Source organism: Nansenia antarctica, assembly GCF_963989245.1.
Source record: "Nansenia antarctica genome assembly, chromosome: 2".
In the NCBI taxonomy this organism is placed as follows: Eukaryota; Metazoa; Chordata; class Actinopteri; order Argentiniformes; family Microstomatidae; genus Nansenia; species Nansenia antarctica.
Window position 1 is genome coordinate 72102767 of NC_137675.1, and position 19936 is coordinate 72122702.

A 19936-nucleotide genomic window follows, 5' to 3' on the forward strand; every position below is an offset into this window, starting at 1 on the left:
TTTATTTGCCCAAATGCGTAAATTGCAGGGACATAAGAACACACTTAGCTATAGAAAACATCAAAATGTGTCAAATGATCAGCAGTACAAATTTGTAACGCTTTTGTTCTCTTTTAGTCATTCTACAAAGAAACAAACATAGGGAGAAATGTTACAACTAAAACAGACAAATGAAATCAAAAACTTCTCCCCTGCGAGCATTATGGACTCACTGGCCTCAGATGGAGCCACTGACAAGGCCAGGCTTTGTCAAATAAAAGTACAAATCAAACTATATCCACTCAATACAAAAAAGCTATATTTACAAATACCTTACTTATTTTTAAATTCATTCATTCATAATTCATAATTCATTACGTATTTACCCCATTCCCATTGGCAACTTAATTACCCCAAAACTCTTTCCCCAAATCCAGTATCCAACCCGCCATTACATTTCATTTCCCACATTTCCCCACCAAAATATAAATAGCCCACCATGCTGGTTTTATTCAGTCAATAATAATGAGATTCAGAATGGTCAAACTCAACCTTACATTTGGGTCAATGCCAACCCTTCTTGTAGATTGTAAGAGTATCAGACTGATATAGTACTGTCCTTTAAACAACTGAGACTAACCTGTGGAGAAAAAAAAAAACTATGCTGTGGGTCTTCTGTCCAGGTGGAAACCAATAAGACAGCACTAAGCAGAGACACAATTAAGCTTTGCTTATTTTGAGAAAAAGGCGTAAAAAAAAAAAACTGTATACCTACATTCAAGGTGTTGGTGTGATAACAGGATTAGAAGTGTCCCCTGCACCCAAGCAGGCACATACACACTACACAGTTATGAACACAACACAGGATGCTGACAGCACACTCACAAAAAGCAGGTACACATGCACGCACACGAGAGAGAGAGAGAGAGAGAGAGAGAGAGAGAGAGAAAGAGAAAAAGAGAGAGAGAGAGAGAGAGAGAGAGAGAGAGAGAGAGAGAGAGAGAGAGAGAGAGAGAGAGAGAGAGAACAAACCAATCAAACCAAAGTAGCGGTTGAGCAGAAGAGTGGGGCAGGCTTACATTAAGTGCAAAGCTTTTTTGGGTTAAGCATCAGACTAAAAATGAAGAGCTCTCAAAAATCGTCATCAAAAGCGATGACCAATTTCCACACAAATTCTATTAAAATGTATCTTCTGATTTTCAAATGGAACCAACCAGATTTAGAGATAAAAAATAAAAATGTAAAACAGTGGTTCAAGGAAGAAATCAACACCAAGATTAAATTGTACAACATAGTCTATTTAAAACTAATTCGGAATTAAGTCTCAAATCTCCACTTTGGGCAAAAATAGTTGTACTCCGAGTGTGCAAGCAACTCTTTATCGCTAACGTTAACGATAAATTACTTTGAATCCACCAAGAAACATTCAACGTAACACACCGTTGAGGAACAATCCAAACCACAAAATAAACGTGAGAACCAACATGAGAGTAAAACATAAATTGTCTTGGACTTGTTCTACAAAGATCCTCTGAAATGTATGTAAAGGTTGGACGCATTGTAGTATAAATAAATAGCCAGGTCCTTTGAACTCAAACTGTCAATGACAGCTGAAAGGCATTTTTCTAATGCATCCAAACCTTTGACTGAAACTGTGGGTAAATAGCAAGATCTCAGAATTTCCAGCAACGAAAAGACATTCATAATGGCTTAATTTTTCCTGAAGATACCACCTCGTTAAGAACCAAATAATAAAAATCACATCAACAACTGAGAGCAGAACGAAAGTAGAGGCGCTGAAGAAAAAGGATTAAAGGAAACATTCTCAAGAGTGCAATTATTTGATCCCCTGCAACCCCCACCTCAAAGTAATCCACCACACAAATAGATTCTTTGGCTCTAGGAGGCCTGTTCACAACTCCCCACATCCCCCTTCCCTTGTAAGCATGGACGCTAGGATCCATCCTTGATTTATACAAACAGAGTTGGGGCCAAATTTCAACCATTATCCAAAAAACAGCTTTTTGTACACGTGTTAGCCATGGAAGGCCCCTGGGTGTAACCTGAGCCCAGTGTTCTGAGATGGCCAGTGGAGGTTTGGGGGAGTAGGGATAATGGAAGAAGGGCATAACGGGGTAGGGTGTTCACCCTCCTCATACAGAACACTAATAAAGAAAGGGGAGTGCGAAATGGACGTGGTGGTGCAGGGGCTCCCTCTGGTGGTGGGAGGAGAGCAGGGTCGGCACAATGGCAGAGCTCCCTGGACTCTTGGCTCAGCGCAGCGCTGCTCAGTCTCTCGGGTAAAAGTTGACCTGTTTCAGTCCGAATCAGATTCTGACCCATCAGAGCTTGACTCACTGCTGCTACTCTCAGACTTGTTCTCCTTATCTTCTGTCTCCTCATCATCATCCTCCTGTTCGTCATTCTGGAAGAGGTGTCACACAAAAACTGTTAGCCTGATGTCATCCCATTGTAATTTGTAATAAAAAAGATGAATATCAAATAGGGATGTAACGATGCATCGTGATGCAGTTAATTATCGATACAAATATGTGACGATACAAATATGTGACTACTGAAATCGGTGAGATGAAAAATTATTTGCGATACTTTTTTAACGCATGAAAACTGAAAGCATTGTCATTACCGTAATTCCTAAACTATATATGTAAAAAATAAAAATCTAATGGTTCATGAAAGCAGAGAAGCTTCGCTTTCTACCCATATTAGGTTATTACGGTAATTCAAAGCAGAAGCTGTGGAGAGCTGAGGACAAGAGAGAAGCGGCATTACGAGCGAGCAGTTTTTGCTCATAAACTTTCTTGGACAGATGTCATATAGTTGATATTTCAAATTGAACATGCTAAATATTTTGTTGATGTGCAATCACACTTTACTAAAACCCTGTAAAATTCAATTCGGTTTTTGTGTTTTTCTTCCCTTAAAACTGTTATTACACACTCATAACACTCAAAACTCATAACTGTTATTACACACTTAATGTTAAATAACTGCCATATATTGAAAGCTGAAGTAATCCTGGAAAAAGGGGCAAAAGCACTCTTACTCCTAGGACATTTTCTGACACATAAAAACAAAATAAATCCAGGCGGAATGTTTGATTAATAATTAATAATATGGTTAAGAGACAGCAGAGGCTTACATCGTCGTCATCAGCGTCATCCTCCTCCTCACTGTCTCCACTGGAAGAATCTGCCTCTGATGAGGCTTTCTCTTCCTCGTCATCATCATCATCGTCGTCATCATCATCATCCTCCTCCTCCTCTGATTCCTGAAGGTAGAATAGTGTAAGAGATGAATAACCAGCCTGTTTGACCAAAAAATAAAGCCGAGAAGTCAAACTACATTGAACTGAAACTCACCTCCTTTTTGACAACTTTGGCCTTCACTTTGGCAGCAGGGCCTCCTGGTTTTGCGGGGTTCCTTCTTTTCTGAGGAAGTCAACAGGAGATAAATATGAACATTTATATTTGAAAGAAAAAAGGTTGAGGAAGGGATGGAAGTTATGGCATCACAGGCATGCCGTAAACACAAGATGGCTTACTTGTGAGGTGTACTCCTTGTAGGTGTTTCTCTCTTGCGAGGTCAGGCTCTGTGAAAAAAGGAGAATTTTAATCAGAAAGGACTCCATACATTTCTGTCCAAAGATTTACCAGCACTCATGAGGGTGAGATGTTCGATACATAGGAATCACATTGCGTACCGCCAACCACTGCTCCAGCTGTACTTTGTACAGCTTCTGCTTCTCCTCTGCAATCTTCTTGTAGCGGTCCTTTTCCTTCTGCGGCAGCGCCTGCCAGCGACCTCCGATCTCCCCCATGCGCTCCTTCATAGGGAGGTGGTTCAGCTCGCCATTAGACAGCATCTCCTGGGAGAACTTCTGATATCCATTTCTGTGAGGATAAGTTAGATTAGAAAAACTCCTACATACATTTACTCATCACACTAAATCTCTAAACATACCCAAAAAAAAAGCCACTCACGATGGAGGTTTCTTGGGTTCACCTTCAAACGTCATCTTCTTCCCTGAGGCAATGAACGTGGCAGGAGAACGCATCTCACTCAGCTCTCTCTGTCAGGCAGAAGATAACCAGAATGTCAACTTAATGAACTATTTTGGATGGGCCTTCACTTTTAGGCCCATGGTTTCCCCTTACCTCATATCTTTTCTGGTCTTCTGCTGCCTTTTTGATCCACATGATCTTCTCTTTCTTCTCCATGGTGTTCCAGGTTGCTTCCATGGCCTTCTGGGCCTTCGGACGGTCGTTCTGTAAAGCACAGGAGGGATGAGAGCGACAGTCAATACACAGTAAAATTACAATTATGATCAATGCATGTATATAAAACATTAAGCAGTAGTAGTTATACATTACATGCTTGCTAGGGATGGACGGTTTTTCGGTTAAACCGAAAACCGGGGTTTATAAAAATAGAAACGGTTTTTTATCAAAACCGTCTGAAACCGTTTTTTTTTTTTTTTTTTTTAGAAGAATAAAATAGAATAAGAATAAAACTGGAACATGTCACATGTTTGTCGTGTGTGAAAATAACAATGATACAGTCTGAATCTGCCGCGCAATGAGTGAGAGGTTTGGTCAGTTGTGAAGAATAACTGAGGATTAATATCTAATTGGGATTATATTTAAGGGTAACGAATCACTCTATGGGAAAGATAGTTGCCTTCAGTTATTGGTAGATAGGAAAGTTTTTTTACAATTACTCGCTTACATTTAATAAGATCATTTTCGCTGCTCTCTGTAAAGCGCATTGGGTCACTTTTGTGAGAAATGCGCTATAGAAATAAAATGTGATTTGATTTGATATCAATCAATCAATCAAACTGTATTTATGTTCTATAGCACAAATCATGCATTGAATGTAACTCCAAGTGCAGTATTTACTAAACCACAATATAATAAAACAAGAGCTATACGGATCAAGAGTGTTTGTGCACAGCGCCACTGTGTGTGAAGGCGCTACTGAAAGTGATGACAGAACGCATGTCTCAGAAGATACGCGGTCACTTAGTGACGCAAAGGTAGTTCTGTATTTATCTCTATCTGTATTAGTACATTTATTTTGAAAGCTCTATTTTGACAGCTCTACCATGGGCACTTTTATTTTGATGGGGCATTCTTTGTTGATTGACTTACGACAGTTCAGGACGAGTCAGTCTCGCGGCATGTGGTTTTTATGAAAAGCTTTAAGTATGTTCACTGCATAATTCTAAGTCTAATATTTCAGTGATTATTGAGCAGTATTCAAATATTTAAATACATTGAGCAGCAGCTGAAACTTTGTCTAAGAACCAAGATATTGAGAAAGCAGTTCATTCAATGAAGACGCTGTTCCAAGAGATGATCTTCCGTGCAGGCGTGCACCCTGGATCAGCGGAGCTGGTGTGTTAAGTGTTCATGTGTTTTCATGTATGGTGTAGCTTACAAAAGTCTGCCTTTCCACTTATATTTGTGAAACTAAGTAGCCTAAATGTGTTGCGACTGTGCTTACGGTGTTTTAATGGTGTTCGACATGAGTGTATTGTAGCAGTAGGGCTCAATTATTTGAAATTGGCGCTCTTTTTATTTTTTTTTTTTTACTTTTTTTTTTTTTTTTTTTTTTACTGTATTTTTCGGTTAACCGGAAATCCGCGGTTTTACTCTCTGACGGTTTTTCGGTTTCAATAATTGGAAACCGTCCATCCCTAATGCTTGCGTCTAGTAATGGGGAAGACATGGACAGTTCTGAGGGAAATTGGGACAGGGAGACAGTTGTACCTGTACCTTGAACCTAGCCAGGTAGTCTCCTATGACACTCTGCTGCCAGATGTCCTTTGCAGTCTTGGGTGACTCTGGCAGCCGGCTGCGCTCCTCCTGCCCCTTCTTATCAGACTCAGCCTTTAGCACCGTCTCAAGGCGCTTATACTTTTCCTAAAGGTGCAAGAAAGACAACCATCAACCATTAGCCAACACTCACAGGCAGAGCGACAGAAACCCACCCCAAAGTAACTGCAGTCATGATTGACACAACCCAATGTTGTATCATTTAGTTAACGGGCACAGTAATATTAAACACTGTTTTTCCTTCTTGCTGCTTAATGCCTTTTCCTATCTGAGCCCTGGGAGTGGACACCGGGCTGTGTTGTGTGTAGTGTGCGTGACTGGGGATTGAGCTGAGTGGTGTACCTTCTTCTTATCTGAGAGCTCATTCCACATGCGCGCCAGAAGCCTGGTGAGCTCGCTCTCAGACAGGTCAGGTCGCTCCTGCTGCAGTTTGGGCCTTTTCTCTTCAGAGAAGATAAACATGGCTGAGATGGGCCTTTTGGGCTTCTCTGAGCTGGCCTGCAAGTCATGGAATGATGAAGCATTATAGAGGGAGTCAACAACCTCAAAGCAAATAGAGAAAAAGCTACACCAGACCCAGAGCACTACGTTCATCGTTGAATGGCGGAGTAAATTGGACCGAATGTATGTTTTACATTATGTTGTAATTCAACCAAAGTATGGTCTGAGTTTGATGCATTAGGAATACAGGTTTATTGTTGTGATGGTGTGTTTGCTAGAGAGCTCACAGCTCTGCTGACCTGAGTGATGCCGAGGTAGTGTGCTTTACCTTTGCTTTGGAGCTCTTCTTTTTGGAGGCTGAACTGCCGCCCTTCTTAAAGCCGATCATCTTCTGCTCGCTCAAGATACGCTGCTGTTCTTCCTCTGATACACTCTATAGACATACACAGAGTATATCAACACATACTGTTATTTTTCTGAATCGCTAAACAAATTGATAGTGAGACTCCAGAGACACACACACACGTATGAACGGGGACCAAAAACTTACGCAAAGAAACCGGTTCATCTCAACTTCGTATTCTTTCTTTCTCTGAAAGACATAAACAGGGATTTTTTAAGACTTAAGTGTGTGGCGGGAAGTCATTTTGAGAAATGCTTTAATTTTCACTTGTATGATACGAGTAGAATAGTACACAACAGTTAAAATACTGACCTGCTCGCATCGTTTTTGGTAGGCATCCTTCTCATTTTGTTTCAGCAGTTTCCACTGCTGGCTGCACATGACCATGCGTTCTGTACTGGGCACGTCCTTCATGCTCGACATCAACTCGGCACAGAACATGGAGTAACCATTCCTGAAACACCACAAAAAAACTAAACATGGTAACCTAACTCCTGACTGTACACATAAGATAACATAATCCCCATTGGGAGGGGCAAACAATCTTCTGGTAGAGATGACTCACGGGGGTGGTTTGTCCGGCCTGCCATCAGATTTGTCTTTCAGATGTCTCTCAGCCTTGGTCAGGGTGGATTTCACAATGTTCTCCTGGGTCATGTTGAGCTCTGGGTGCTGCTGAATGAAGTTCTTCATGGTTTCCTGAGAAACACCACCAAGAGTCATTGGTAAAGCGTCAGCCAATCCTAATTTAAATAGTCCGTCGTGGCTGATATGGTTTCACTACCACACTTTGCTGTGCTCTCACCTCATACGATTTCTGCAGTTCCAGAGACTTGCCAATCCACTTGAGTCTCTTCTTGTCAGTCAGTTGGGTCCACTGCTTCCCAAGACTGTCCTTAATGTCTTTGGTGGTTGCCTGGCATCAAACATTACAACAACACAAATATATACATAATTAGCTAGACAGACAGGGATATAGTTTAACTGTAACATGTTAACACAGAGTGTGTGAGCATGCATGTGTAAGTTCTAACAGTCATTAAGACATGACAGGGACAGCGACTCACATCTGGGTGTGTTTTGAGGAAGGCCTTCTTCTCATGCAGGTACCACAGCTGCTGAGGAGTCCTGGGCTTCTCTGGGACATTAGAACCTTTCTTTGTCATGCTCTCCAAAAGGTCTGGGTGTTCCTCCCTATATGCACATAAACACACATGTGGTATAAAGCACACACACACACACACACACACACACACGCACACACACACACACACACACACACACACACACACACACACACACACACACACACACACACACAGGTATAAATAAATGAAGATCAACTATGTGGCTGTTGATATTTATAAATCTATTTATAAAGCTTTGATATTTACTCTAGTTGCCGATAACCCAAATAATTAAAAACTTACCTGAACTTGGACATGCTGCCCACAAATGTTTGTTTGTCCCTCAGGAAGTCTTCCACATATCTTTTCTAGTGTCATAAAAACAGGGGATGAAGCAAGCACAGCCATGAAATGAATTTCATCTACCAATGCAGGCTTATTATGTTTGTCCATTCCACTACTCCCTTTTGTCCCTCTCTCCCTTTTTCTACATGTCTTTATCCCTTTTTTCCACCCCCTGCGACTGACCTTCTTTTTCTCCGGCAGCTCCCTGTACTTCTTAGAAAGGATCTTTGTGAGGTCTAAGTTGCTCATTTCAGGGTGCAGCTTGGCATACTTTGCCCTCTTTTCCATGAAGAAGCGGAAGTATGGCGTTAGGGGCTTTTTGGGAAAATCTGGATGCTTCTGTTAAATACAACAACAAAAAAGTAGATTGAAACGATATGAGCAACAACCACTCAGTAATGTGATATGCTCAGATACCATTTGGCAATTATTTAGAATAAATAAAAAACTATATAAATGAACAAATGCAAGCCTACCTTGAGTTTCTTGCCCTTGTAGGGGTTCTTGATGAAGTCTTGTGCATCAAAAATCAGCTCTGTTAAGGTGCGGAATTTACGGATCTGTACCAAAGACATGAATAACATGAACACAAGACAGAGGCCAGATATGTACATCTAGAATTTACAATAAATCCACTTATATGTGACAGCAGCTGGTGAAACTGGGAAGTCGGCAACCGACTACATGTTCAGAAATTGTTTTAAATAAATGTCAACGTGAAAATCAATGACACGCTTACTAGTCAAGCAAAAATATTGCAATGCAATGGATTCGGTGAGTAATCCCCACTACTACCTAGTTAGTGTACTTAAGTACTGGGGATTACTCACCGAATCCATTGCAATTATTATGTACATTTTTCTGAATAAAAGTCTGAACATTTTGATTGGTCGCCGACTTGTTCCCGGTTTCACCAGCTGCTGTCACATATTCTCTAAAAACTGGACCAAACAACGAGGGGAACATGGCCAGCCTACCTCTTTTGAGACCTCATTCCACTTCAGTTTGCACATGTCAGATGTGAATGAGTTGAAGGCCACCTTCTCCCAGTCTAGATGGGATTCAGAGGTCTTGTACTTTGTCACGTCCTTCTGGGGAAGGTTAATCTTTATGGACTCCAGCAGTTTCAGCATGTCATCCTGCGTCCACACTAAAGTGATACCAGGACAGATACCTAACATTTTTATATGTGAACAGTCTGTAAATCTACAAACATATAAACAGTAAAACTGTTGGTGTTTTGGAGTCCACATATGCTTCCTTTGTTCCTAATTGGCAGTATAGCACTGGAGAACCGTACACAAGCTTAATGATTGGATGTGCAAATGTGTATTTATCCATTGGTTATGAAGTTTACCTCATGCGTTACATACAGAGCACCGAATAGAAATGATGTATGCCATACCATCTAGCAAAGATCATGATCTTACCTAGCACGTTAGTGGGCGGTTCCATCTCTCCATTCATCTGTACGGTCTTCTTTCTACACAAAAACAGAACAAAGCTCTATTACTATGATTTTCTTCAATGCAGTTTATATTATGGTGGTAGAAAAACAACACAGAAACGTTCTCACACTACCATGACAGCGATGTGGTATACAGTGCCCCAAAAAACTATCCTGGTTACCTCTGCTAACAACATTAGGGGCCGGTTTCACAGACAAGGCTTAAGCCTAATCCTAGACTAAAAAACATCTTCAATGGAGATTTTACATTGAAAGTGTGATTTAGTCCAGGACTAGGCTTAAGCCTTGTCTCTGAAACCGGCCCTACGTCCCCTAACAGCAACATGCACTTAAGCCTCAGGCCTACTTCATATCAAGGTTAACAAGGTCTAACATTGTGTTAGAAATAGGGATTCAGAAATGTCTGTGATGTCAGGGCAAACAAGGAGTATACAGTTATGGCTACTGTGTTGAAATCTAAAGTGATATTTTGTTGGGACTAACATTGTTTTTACTGTGTTCGTTTTTATTTTAACAGTATTTTAACTTGTGCCTATTGTTATACCGAAACCACAAACACGGGATTGCTCCAAACCAAATACAACAGTCGACATCTTATTTATTATTATGGGAATGTTTTTATTTATACGTTTCAAATATAGTCTAATATTGATATTTTTAAAAGTAATGTCTAGGTTGGAAACTCCAGCCGTTTCAAACCATAGACTTTCAAAACCACTTCGACATAATAGTTTGTGTCCATTACATTACACCGCCCCTAAACGTTTACGCTACATGGTGAGACAGGCTATTGCTTGTGACGGCTTCAAATCTCAAATAACACTGCAGAACAGAAGGCTCCAACTGGCAGTGGCGAGTACTTCGCCGAGCAATGTATTAAATGTAGTCTCGCTTATTCGACAACATAGACTACTAGCTAGTACTCATTTTGAGTCGCATCGATGTCGACCATTTCGCCTCTCGGTCGGTCGGTAATGGAGTCTTTTCTCGGCGCGGTGGTGGTGGGGAGGTACCACGGAAGGAGGAAGCAGCGAACGTTTAGAGAGAGACAGGCAGCTGGAGGCTGTAACCAGCTGACCATGGACGGGGATCTGCTTTCGGTCTCCGACGAGGGGGAATGGTGGAATGGTGGCCAGGGAACATCACTACCACATGCACCACTCGACAAAGCCTCACTACCGACAGAGCGCTGAACGTGCAACTCCGCCATGAATCTCTGATCGCCCCCAGTCCTACGAGGGGGCTGCTGGAGGGTGGAAATAATACCCTTTTTTAATAATAAATTGATCGGTAACTGTCCTCCTATGCCCTTTTCTTGGCTTTTGGTTGCTTCAGTTTTAGAAATTGACATCAATCATTGAAGCGAAAATCGCAGGACATTCTTGGGCGAGGCGTAGCCGATTTCGAAACAGTGATGGCGGCTCTCTGCACCACCGCCTGTTGTTCAGCATGCTTGGTGCGCGAGCTTGTTTTGACAATCAAGATTATAATCCAGGATGGCGTCTAAATGTACCAACTGGACCAAATGTTGCGTTTCAATAGAAGTTATATAGTGATAAGTTGTTTAATAATTCGGTCGTGTTATATGGATTTTGAAGGGAATGTCCCAAACACAGTAATGCAATGGGAGCTCCACCACCGCTTCCGAGCCAACGACCGCGAGCTAGCCAGATCCGATGCAACCCACAGCTAACTAGCTGGCTGGCTAAAACAGCTAGCTAGCTGGCGACACTTAGTAGATTGATTTAATTTCAGCAAGTTGCTGTAGGCTATATAATGTAACTATTTTCGAAGGCCATTTGAGAAAAGACGCCAATGCCAAATTCTTGCGGTCATTTAAATTGTAATTACAAAAGCAAGTAAAAAACAACAATCGTGACAAAATGACAACTTTTAGCTAGGCCGTGAGTGACAGACGAAGCTTGGGTACTTCGACAGGATTTACCAGGTGGATAGTTTTTTTTGCCAGTTAGCTAAAATAACAGTTTTACAAATAAATGATCGGTGTGATCAACATATATCGCATCTGAATGTTTTCGAAGTCTTGAAAGTTGGGGGGAAAATACTGTAATTTGGCCTAGTTTTGTATGAATGATCCAAAAAGAATTGCTGGCGACCTAAGCGCTGACCTAGCCAGCTTAAACTGGCCCCCGATCTCCGCGTGAGGGGGTAAACTAATCTGTGTAAAAATCAGTCTCGTTAGATACATTTAAGATACTGTAGCTTAAGTGTTGATATATACCCAAATGGGTGATTTAAATTAACACTCACCGTACAAGACGACCAGTTCACTCAATATATATCTTTATTATCGTAGGCTGAACACGGTGTAAACGAGGGTCTGTAGCCGTATGGCGGAGGACAGCGAGGCAGGGTCGTCAAAAGACTGGGGGTGGGGAGGCACACAGGAGGAATGGAGAAAACGGAAAAATAATTTGTAACAACGTTACTAATCGTCACAACTCAAATGGCGATACATTGTAAATCGTTGATCACTCACAATGGTTCGTTCCGCGGGTAAATCGGAGCAAGTTTGCACTATTTTAAAGGAAAAAATGAGACATCCGAGAAGATTGCGAGTGGTTCTCTGGCGCGACGACGGTTCTAGAGAGCCGCCATGCTACAGGCATACGACCGTGACCAGCTCCTATGGCGCACTGTCTTGCATGCTCACCGACAAACGGGCTTTTTAAGTAACTTAAGCCAGGGTGTGCAACTAACCTGTCCCGCTCCAGGGTCATACGCATCTAGCTATGGCAGAACAGAAGGCGGGTTTTCACAGGTTGGCGTTGAACGGTTCTTTAGTCAGGCGAGAGAGGGCGAGCTATGGTACACGGTGAGATATTAAACCCAGATCCCTGATGGCTAACCAGAGAGGCGGCTGGCTGTTCCGACAACAGCCGCATGGAGGTCTAGGCGCGGAAATATAGCTCGTTGTCGACTCTACCATGAAATAAGAGAAATCGGCGAATTAAATGCTTAGATGCGGTGATGAAATCGGAGTTTTATGTTTTCACTTTATTATGCACAAGCCTTACCAATTCATTTACCCGTAGTAAAGGACGAGAACTTCGGCTATGGCGACCTCGGTCTGTAGCCCCCATCCACTAGCTTTATGTTTCGCTAACATTAAGGCTTACAAGACATTCAAATTATTTAACGGGAGAAAATAAAACGTACCAAGCCGCGCAAAATATTACTTCTGAGGGAGTCTCGCTTGTGTATTTTCGTTGTTGTTTTTGTTGATCGAACATGAACGAAGGAGGTGGCTGTAAGCCTTACCTGTCTCAGCGTGAGTCGATCTCGTTGTGGAACAAGGGGTGGGTTGAATGTTAGCCAGCACTGCGCCGCCGGTCCAGGGCACAGGCGCTCCAGTCCCCGCAGAGATGGGCACTTCCCCCCGCCTCCATCTCACTTGTTTTCTCCTTTCCACTCAACGCGCAGCTCTCTCGGTCCGACCATTTCTCTAGCAGAGAACATCCGCATTTTCGATCTCTCCCCGGCCCCTCACTCATGATCCAGAGAAGCATAGCCTATCCTATCGTTTTTCCACATTTAGATCCCCGAGCTGCCGTCGCCAACCAAGGCAGTCATCTACCACGAATCTTTTTTTATCCTACTTACTGGTGCAGACCATGCAAAAGTTGATGGTCTGACATTACCGATATTTTAGTGTAACTTTTTGTCAGTGACACTGTTGTTGTTTCACTGATTGTATCAACAATGATCAGAATTAAATTATAATTTGCGGTGTTTTAGACGATTGAACACTTGAGCATAAAGTTGGCGTTAACGTTATTATTATTATAGCCTATTCGTCTCGACTCTTGATGACAAATGTCAGCAGCGAAACATCGAATTCCATGGATAAAGGCCTATACTTTCTCGGAGTGGTGTTCCTTTTAGCAAAGTGTAGGCAGCTATTTGACAGCTTCATTTTTACCCCTGATGTAATTTCTTTCAACTCCACCTTGTCTGTTTGTGGGCGTAACCCAACCATCCAATCCAGTCAGCCAGATTCATTGAAAACAAATGACTTCCCAATGAGCGCACAGCCTCGTTAAACAGTGGTGGAGTGGCATCGGCATTCCCAGTGCACCATAAGTGGAGTGGTGACCCTCCTCTCACTGATGACGATGATGATGATGATGATGATGATGAATAGTGTTAGAATTCCCGAGTCAAATTAAAATCTCTTTAATTGAGGGGGTGAAAACCAAACCAGCAGTTGTACAGTGATCCAAGCACATAAACATACAAATGAAACAAATACACATACATCCTCCCTTCTACAGTCTGCACACTCGATTGATAATGGTAGAATAAAGCCAAAGTAATTGCTTTGATTAATTTGCTATATTTACACGTTTCCCCCTCCTTCATCATAAGATCAATGCGTTACGTTAAAACGTAAAAACGAACAATCTATCAATCCATTTTGGATTCCAGCTCCCAACCTTTGCAATGCTGAAAGCATTACTGGAGGTAAATACTGAACACTCACAAACAGAAGTTGATTAATCTCCATACATTCTATCATAAGTAAACTAACTAAACAAAACAGCAATGGCTAAGGATCAAATGCACAATTTCTTTCAATAAGCAGACATGATTCACCACACTGAAGCATAAAACCAAACTGCAATGACTAACAAGTAGAATAACTTAATTATGATAGAAAAGTACAGAAAAAGGGCAAAACATAACAGTCCCATAAAATGTATTAGAATATTAAATTGTTATGTTGGTCTGTGTAGTACTGGTTATGTTGGTATGAATGATATGGGACTATATTTAAGGAATTGTTAAGTAGTAGAGTAATCAAGAGATTGAGGTTATTTTTTACTGGTACTAAGTACTTCCTGAAATAATACAAAGTGTAATGCTTACCTGAGACTTTTCTTTTAGCTTGGCACAAGAATAAACCCATTTGCAATTAGGTTTTAGGACAATTGGCACAAAATAAACATTTCTAAGGATATGTTTCACAGTGCATACTAATACATGTTTTACTTAAGAAAAAATACTGGTCACTAATAAAGCATTATTTGAGTTCACTGGATCCTTTTTAGTTGAGAGGTCTTATCTCGTTGTTTAAGCCAACGCACACTCCTCCCCTGGCTCCTCATCAAGCTTCACCTTGGCATCATCAGCATCCAGCTGCAACAGGATACACAGTCACAACAGAGCAACACACAGCCTCTGAATTGTAAAAAACCTACAGTACATCAAATCAGACCAAATACTTAAACATAACACAATGAGAATAGCATTACTATTTATTGAAGATGGATTTGATTATTTGTAGATTCTGTCAAGACCTACCAATAATATATCTATATTTCTGTATTAATATGTACAATGCCGAATAATGTTACTTTTGTTAAGTGAATCTACACAATCTACTTCACACATGTGAATGGGTCAACGACACCCTAGTCACTCCTCAAAAACTGGCCTATATGACAAGCCAGATAAAAAAAAAAACATTTATGAAAAACCTTCCATTCCTGCATTGAGTTTGTCTGCAGCCTTTCACAAAAAAATGTTGTAATGGTTTTTATCTGCCCTATGTCACTATTCCTTTAGAGTTTTTAAAATGTGAAAACTATGTTGAGGTTCACATGAGTGTACATGAGAGCAGGCCAGTGCAACTTACACATTTCATCTCTTTGACTGAGAAGAGTCTGCCGGTCATGAACATGCGCAGGGGGATGGTGAGGATGAGGACGAAGGGCAGAGCCAGGGAGAAGGGGCTCATCTTCACCATCCAGAGAAGGCCCAAACACACAAGCTGGACCAGAGTGAACAAGTGCATCTTCAAGACCGACACCTGCCATAGGGAGAGAAGGGAAGGGGGTTAAGGGGAAGAGTACTGCATGTATGTACTCTATATTGACAATTATTACTTTCCTTAGTAATTCCTTCCTTGTTTTGGTATGTTGTTATATTTTTTAGTCTGAACACAGAAATAGTGTGAAACTGCAACCAATGAAAATGTACTGTAATACTGTAACTGATTTTGTTAACTTATGCTGTAAGTAATAAAACATGGTCTGAGAGTTATATCTTTTGTTTCAAAGTATTTTACCCTGATACTATGAGAATCTATTGTAAGAAACCTTAGCCAAGTTGACTTATTAATAGTAAATCAACTTGAATAGAATAATTTATTCTTTAGGGAGAATGAGATTGTGATTGTCACAGTGTGTTGTATAATAATGATTATACAATAAAGAACACAGCGAGAGAGGAGGTGAATCAGGTGAGAAAGTTAGCATACCCTGGAAGCATAGGCATCGGGAGGGAAGTGTTTCTTGGGGACCATCAGCAGAAGCATTCTATCCCACATCTGTATCCCACTAAGGGAGGTGATACCCATGTAGAGGAATATTCCAAACAGAGCAGTCATAGGAATCATCTTCAGGATAGGCTCCATAAGAATTGACAGACCTGGTAATGACAGAAGTGAATAGTGTCCATGTGTCTTAGGGTTGATCAACAGGAATTGTGATTACAAATACAGTATGCTGTCTGCTTGCCGGCAGTAACATCTCAAGCTCAGTATAGGGTAGTACTATGGTAACACTTACCAACCATGGTGGCCACAAGCATACCGCTGATCCTTTGCTCCAGCACCTTCTCGATCTCAGGCTTTACCCCCTTACTCATAACAGTGAGGGCATTGGCATGGGTGACGGAACGCACAGTGGCAGCACTGAGCCAGGGCACCCCGAACACAGAAGCTATGCCCCCCATGGTAACCAGGATGAGGAGGTCCAGATGGAACCCTGAGCCCTTCACCATCTTCCTCTCTGGCTTGCTCACAATCAGCCTGTAGCCCCACAGCGGGGGAGAGGGCCAGGGTCAGAGGTCAAACAATGAGAAGGGGGTTGTGGGATATAGAACTGAGGAGACATGCTTGCATTCATACGATTTCACTCACGTAGTGATCTGGGACTCGAGGAAGATGAGGATGAAGACCAGTATAGCTGGGACGACACTCGCAAACATCATCCATATTGGGAAGGGCTTCTTCTCTCCCATGGGGTTGATGAACCAGCCTCTGGCTTTTGGGTTGGACACCAAGAGACCCTTGGGCACCACCAGTTTCTGCCAAAGTACACACAAAACAGATTATGTATTTAGTCCATGCCTTATGTATCATATTACACAGCTGTGAGGATAGAGTAACGGTTTAAGATCAACAGTGCAGACTGATATATATATATATATATATATATATATATACATATGGTTTAAGACCTGATGTGTATGTGGTTAAATATTTAACCACATACATGTCAGGTCATAAACCATGCACCTATAAACCACTTACCTGGGTGTAGGAATCCTCAACACAGATGTCAATGAAAATCATGATAAAGATGGCGATGGGAACACCAAAATCTCCAATCATGTGACGGAGCTGGATGAGAGGGAACATTTAAAGTTAAAAGCAACCACATCAACAAAAGAGGGTACCACGAATATCACCTTACAGGTTGTAAACTACTGTACATATTAGCTTAGTTCACAATAATGTTAATGGGTGGAACACCAATTCTTTGTTTAGATTAATACTTTTGGGGAGAATTGCTTTTTGCCATTACAGTTGAAAAGAGCCATTGGTCTTACAGGGCCAGGGAGGTATATTCCGTTCTTGAACTGACGGAGGAAGTATGCGATGAAGAAACAGCCAAACATAAGACACATAGAGAGCAGGGCAGTGTTAGGGTAAGGCCTCTCAATCTCCATTTCTCTTATGGTAACGTTGCCATCTTCGTGGACCTCCACGTGCGATGTGATCACTGGGTGGAAGGGGTTATCTATAGTGTCGTTCAAGTGGTCGTAGTTCAGAATCAGAGGATGCCTTTTGAAGATCTGAATGAGAGGAGAAGAGTAGAGGGTAGATAATTAAGTAGAGTAAAACATCAACTGTCCATTAGAGTCAGCCCGATTCACTGAAAACAAATTACTTCCCAATGAGTGCACAGCCTTGTTAGACAGTGGTGAAAAAAAATAAAGTTGGGGCGGCAGGTAGCCTAGAGGTTAGAGAGGCCGGCTAGCAATCGGAAAGTCGATCCCTGCCTCCGGGGGGAGCCAGATGTGTGCTGGTGACTGGAGGGTTGCTGGCATCATATCTAAGTTGCCTACCACTGCCGTTGTGCCCTTGAGCAAGGTACTTAACCCCTAATTGCTCCAGGGGCGTTGACTATGGCTGACCCTGTGCCTAGAGCATTTTGTTGTACTCTGTGCAATGACAAAGTTAGGTTGAATCAAATCTAAATAATCTGATGTGGATATATTAGGTGGAGAAATTATACCTTGATGAGCTTGCTGAAGGTCTCATAGATGAAGATGAGGGAGATGAGGATGGAAAAGATCTCCTGGGTGAAACGGGAAATGAATTTGACCAAGAAGCTGCCCTCCACAGCCACAACGATCACCACAATGATTACCAGCCACAAACCAACCCAGATACGGCCCACAATGTACTCCATTTCCTGGGACTTGCAAAACTAGAAGATGGAATGAAAAATCAAACAAATTGACCATGTTAATTCATGACTTGCATTGAAGCTTTTGAAATGATTCAGATCTAGGTGGTGGATGCCAGAAGTATCCATGTGATGATATCAAGTATACAGTGCATTCATAAAGTATTCAGACCCCTTCACCTTTTCCAAATGTTGTTGTGTTATAGCCTCAATTTAAAATTGAATAAATAAAAATGATTTGCCATCAATCCACACACAATACCCCAGAATGACAGTGAAACACAGTGAAGTGAAACCACATTTTTATTTTATTTCAGTTCATTTATTCAAATACAGAAATACCTCATGTACATAAGTATTCAGACCCTTTGCAATGACACTCTTAAAATGATCTAAAATGCTAAAATGTCATTAAGAAATCACTCAATAAGTTGAGGAATCAATATCTTTGTTTTTATATGGTCTCTGATTTAGAATTTTAGCTCATTTTAAGGGTGTCATAGCAAAGGGTCTGAATACTTACGTACATGGGGTATTTATTGTATTTCAATTTGAATACATTTACTGAAATACATTTAAAAAAAGATGTTTCAGGGTATTGTGTGTGGATTGATGCCAAATTATTTTAATTTACAGTTTTTTACGATTGCTAACTCACCATGTTCAATACTGAAACCACAGTTTCACAACTCTTCATACAGTCTGCATTCGTAACACTCATGTTGGCCAATGACTTCATTCATGTCTCAAAAGAAGCTCGTTCAACCACACACTGTCAACAATGTTCACTCAGAAGCATACACTGTCATGTACTGTATTCTGTTTTATCCTTTTTTTTCAGTATCTTTGCAGAAAGTAAGTTACGGTACATTTACTTCAAAGTACACTACATTTACTTGTGTAAAATGAAAAGTGAAAAATAAAGTGGAAGATGCAAAGTTCAAATAAAAAAGAAAAACTGAAATTCCAGGCCTACAATACAATAGCAATCACACCAAAAATGACTCACTCCTGAGGATTTTGGTCCACCCTCTGGTCTGCATCTGGTCTCATCTAATGTCTTCCCAGGCAATGCATCTAGTCTATTTCATTTCATTGTATATATTCTGCTACTGTAATATTTTCTAGACATGTCATTATGATTACTGCAAATAGTGAAAATACCACCGCTCATCCGTTATCAGACTTTGCTGAGGTTCTGGAACTGAAGAGTATCAATAGAGTGCAAAATAACAGCATCTGCACACTCAAACACTGTGCAAAAAAACAGTTTATTGCGAGCTTTCTGTCATATATGATAGGAATATGATTACTGCAAAATTGCACCAAATAATTCAGTTTTGAATGTGTTCTTCAGAGTTTTGAACACAGTATGTTAGCAATGAAAAAATGTGTTACAAATACATAGTATTTTGCAAGTGGGGGAGTTTGAATGAGAGAAGTGTTATGGCATTTGGAGAACGTAGTCATTGAATGCATTCTGTATGAAAGCAATGCACAAATCACAGAGAAAGAGTCACAGTTTTGTTCACATGGGTTTCTGCTCTGCTGACTGTATGACGAGTTGTGAAACTGTGGTTTCAGTATTGAACATGGTGAGTTAGCAATCGTAAAAAACTGTAATCAATTTTAAATTGAGTCTATAACACAAGAACATTTGGGAAAAGTGATGGGGTCTGAATACTTTCAGAATGCACTGTAAGTCATGTACAATACGACTAACACTAACACACCCTGATTATTTACTCTAAGCAGTAGTGTGGCTAACTACTCAGTGGCTCAGGACTCTAATCAGAATCAGGGGTCAGATG

General features: G+C 41.1%; 2 protein-coding genes across 2 annotated transcripts in view; both read right to left on the reverse strand.

Annotated features, from left to right (window-relative positions):
- Positions 1 to 11: 11 nt before the first annotated feature.
- Positions 12 to 12353, reverse strand: ubtf (upstream binding transcription factor). Its single transcript, XM_080524901.1, has 22 exons — positions 12125 to 12353; positions 11896 to 12010; positions 9587 to 9639; positions 9134 to 9330; positions 8633 to 8716; positions 8340 to 8495; positions 8115 to 8179; positions 7752 to 7878; positions 7490 to 7600; positions 7250 to 7383; positions 6997 to 7138; positions 6832 to 6873; positions 6610 to 6714; positions 6183 to 6338; positions 5781 to 5927; positions 4158 to 4268; positions 3984 to 4072; positions 3704 to 3893; positions 3545 to 3592; positions 3363 to 3431; positions 3143 to 3271; positions 12 to 2404 (listed from the first exon to the last, which is right to left on the reverse strand). Exons 3-22 carry the CDS (start codon positions 9621 to 9623, stop codon positions 2297 to 2299), a joined length of 2247 nt encoding a protein of 748 aa, XP_080381027.1. The 5' UTR covers positions 9624 to 9639; positions 11896 to 12010; positions 12125 to 12353; the 3' UTR covers positions 12 to 2296.
- Positions 12354 to 13805: 1452 nt separating this feature from the next.
- slc4a1a (solute carrier family 4 member 1a (Diego blood group)) overlaps positions 13806 to 19936 on the reverse strand; it is a 12552-nt gene continuing 6421 nt past the window's right edge. Inside the window, exons 14-21 of the mRNA XM_080524357.1 lie at positions 17952 to 18146; positions 17263 to 17508; positions 16964 to 17053; positions 16571 to 16737; positions 16218 to 16459; positions 15908 to 16077; positions 15284 to 15457; positions 13806 to 14784 (exon numbers count right to left, since the gene is read on the reverse strand). Coding sequence (XP_080380483.1) covers positions 14719 to 14784; positions 15284 to 15457; positions 15908 to 16077; positions 16218 to 16459; positions 16571 to 16737; positions 16964 to 17053; positions 17263 to 17508; positions 17952 to 18146 — 1350 coding nt within the window. The 3' untranslated portion in view covers positions 13806 to 14718. The remainder of the gene's footprint in view (positions 14785 to 15283; positions 15458 to 15907; positions 16078 to 16217; positions 16460 to 16570; positions 16738 to 16963; positions 17054 to 17262; positions 17509 to 17951; positions 18147 to 19936) is intronic.

Excerpts from the sequence above, each read along its gene's own strand:
- ubtf (XM_080524901.1), bottom strand. The coding sequence starts at position 9,623 with ATGAATGGAGAGATGGAACCGCCCACTAACGTGCTAG. Across the intron at positions 8,180-8,339 it reads AGCTGCCGGAGAAAAAGAAG|AAAAGATATGTGGAAGACTT; the intron begins GTCAGTCGCAGG and ends TTATGACACTAG. Across the intron at positions 5,928-6,182 it reads AGCTCTCAGATAAGAAGAAG|GAAAAGTATAAGCGCCTTGA; the intron begins GTACACCACTCA and ends TTGCACCTTTAG.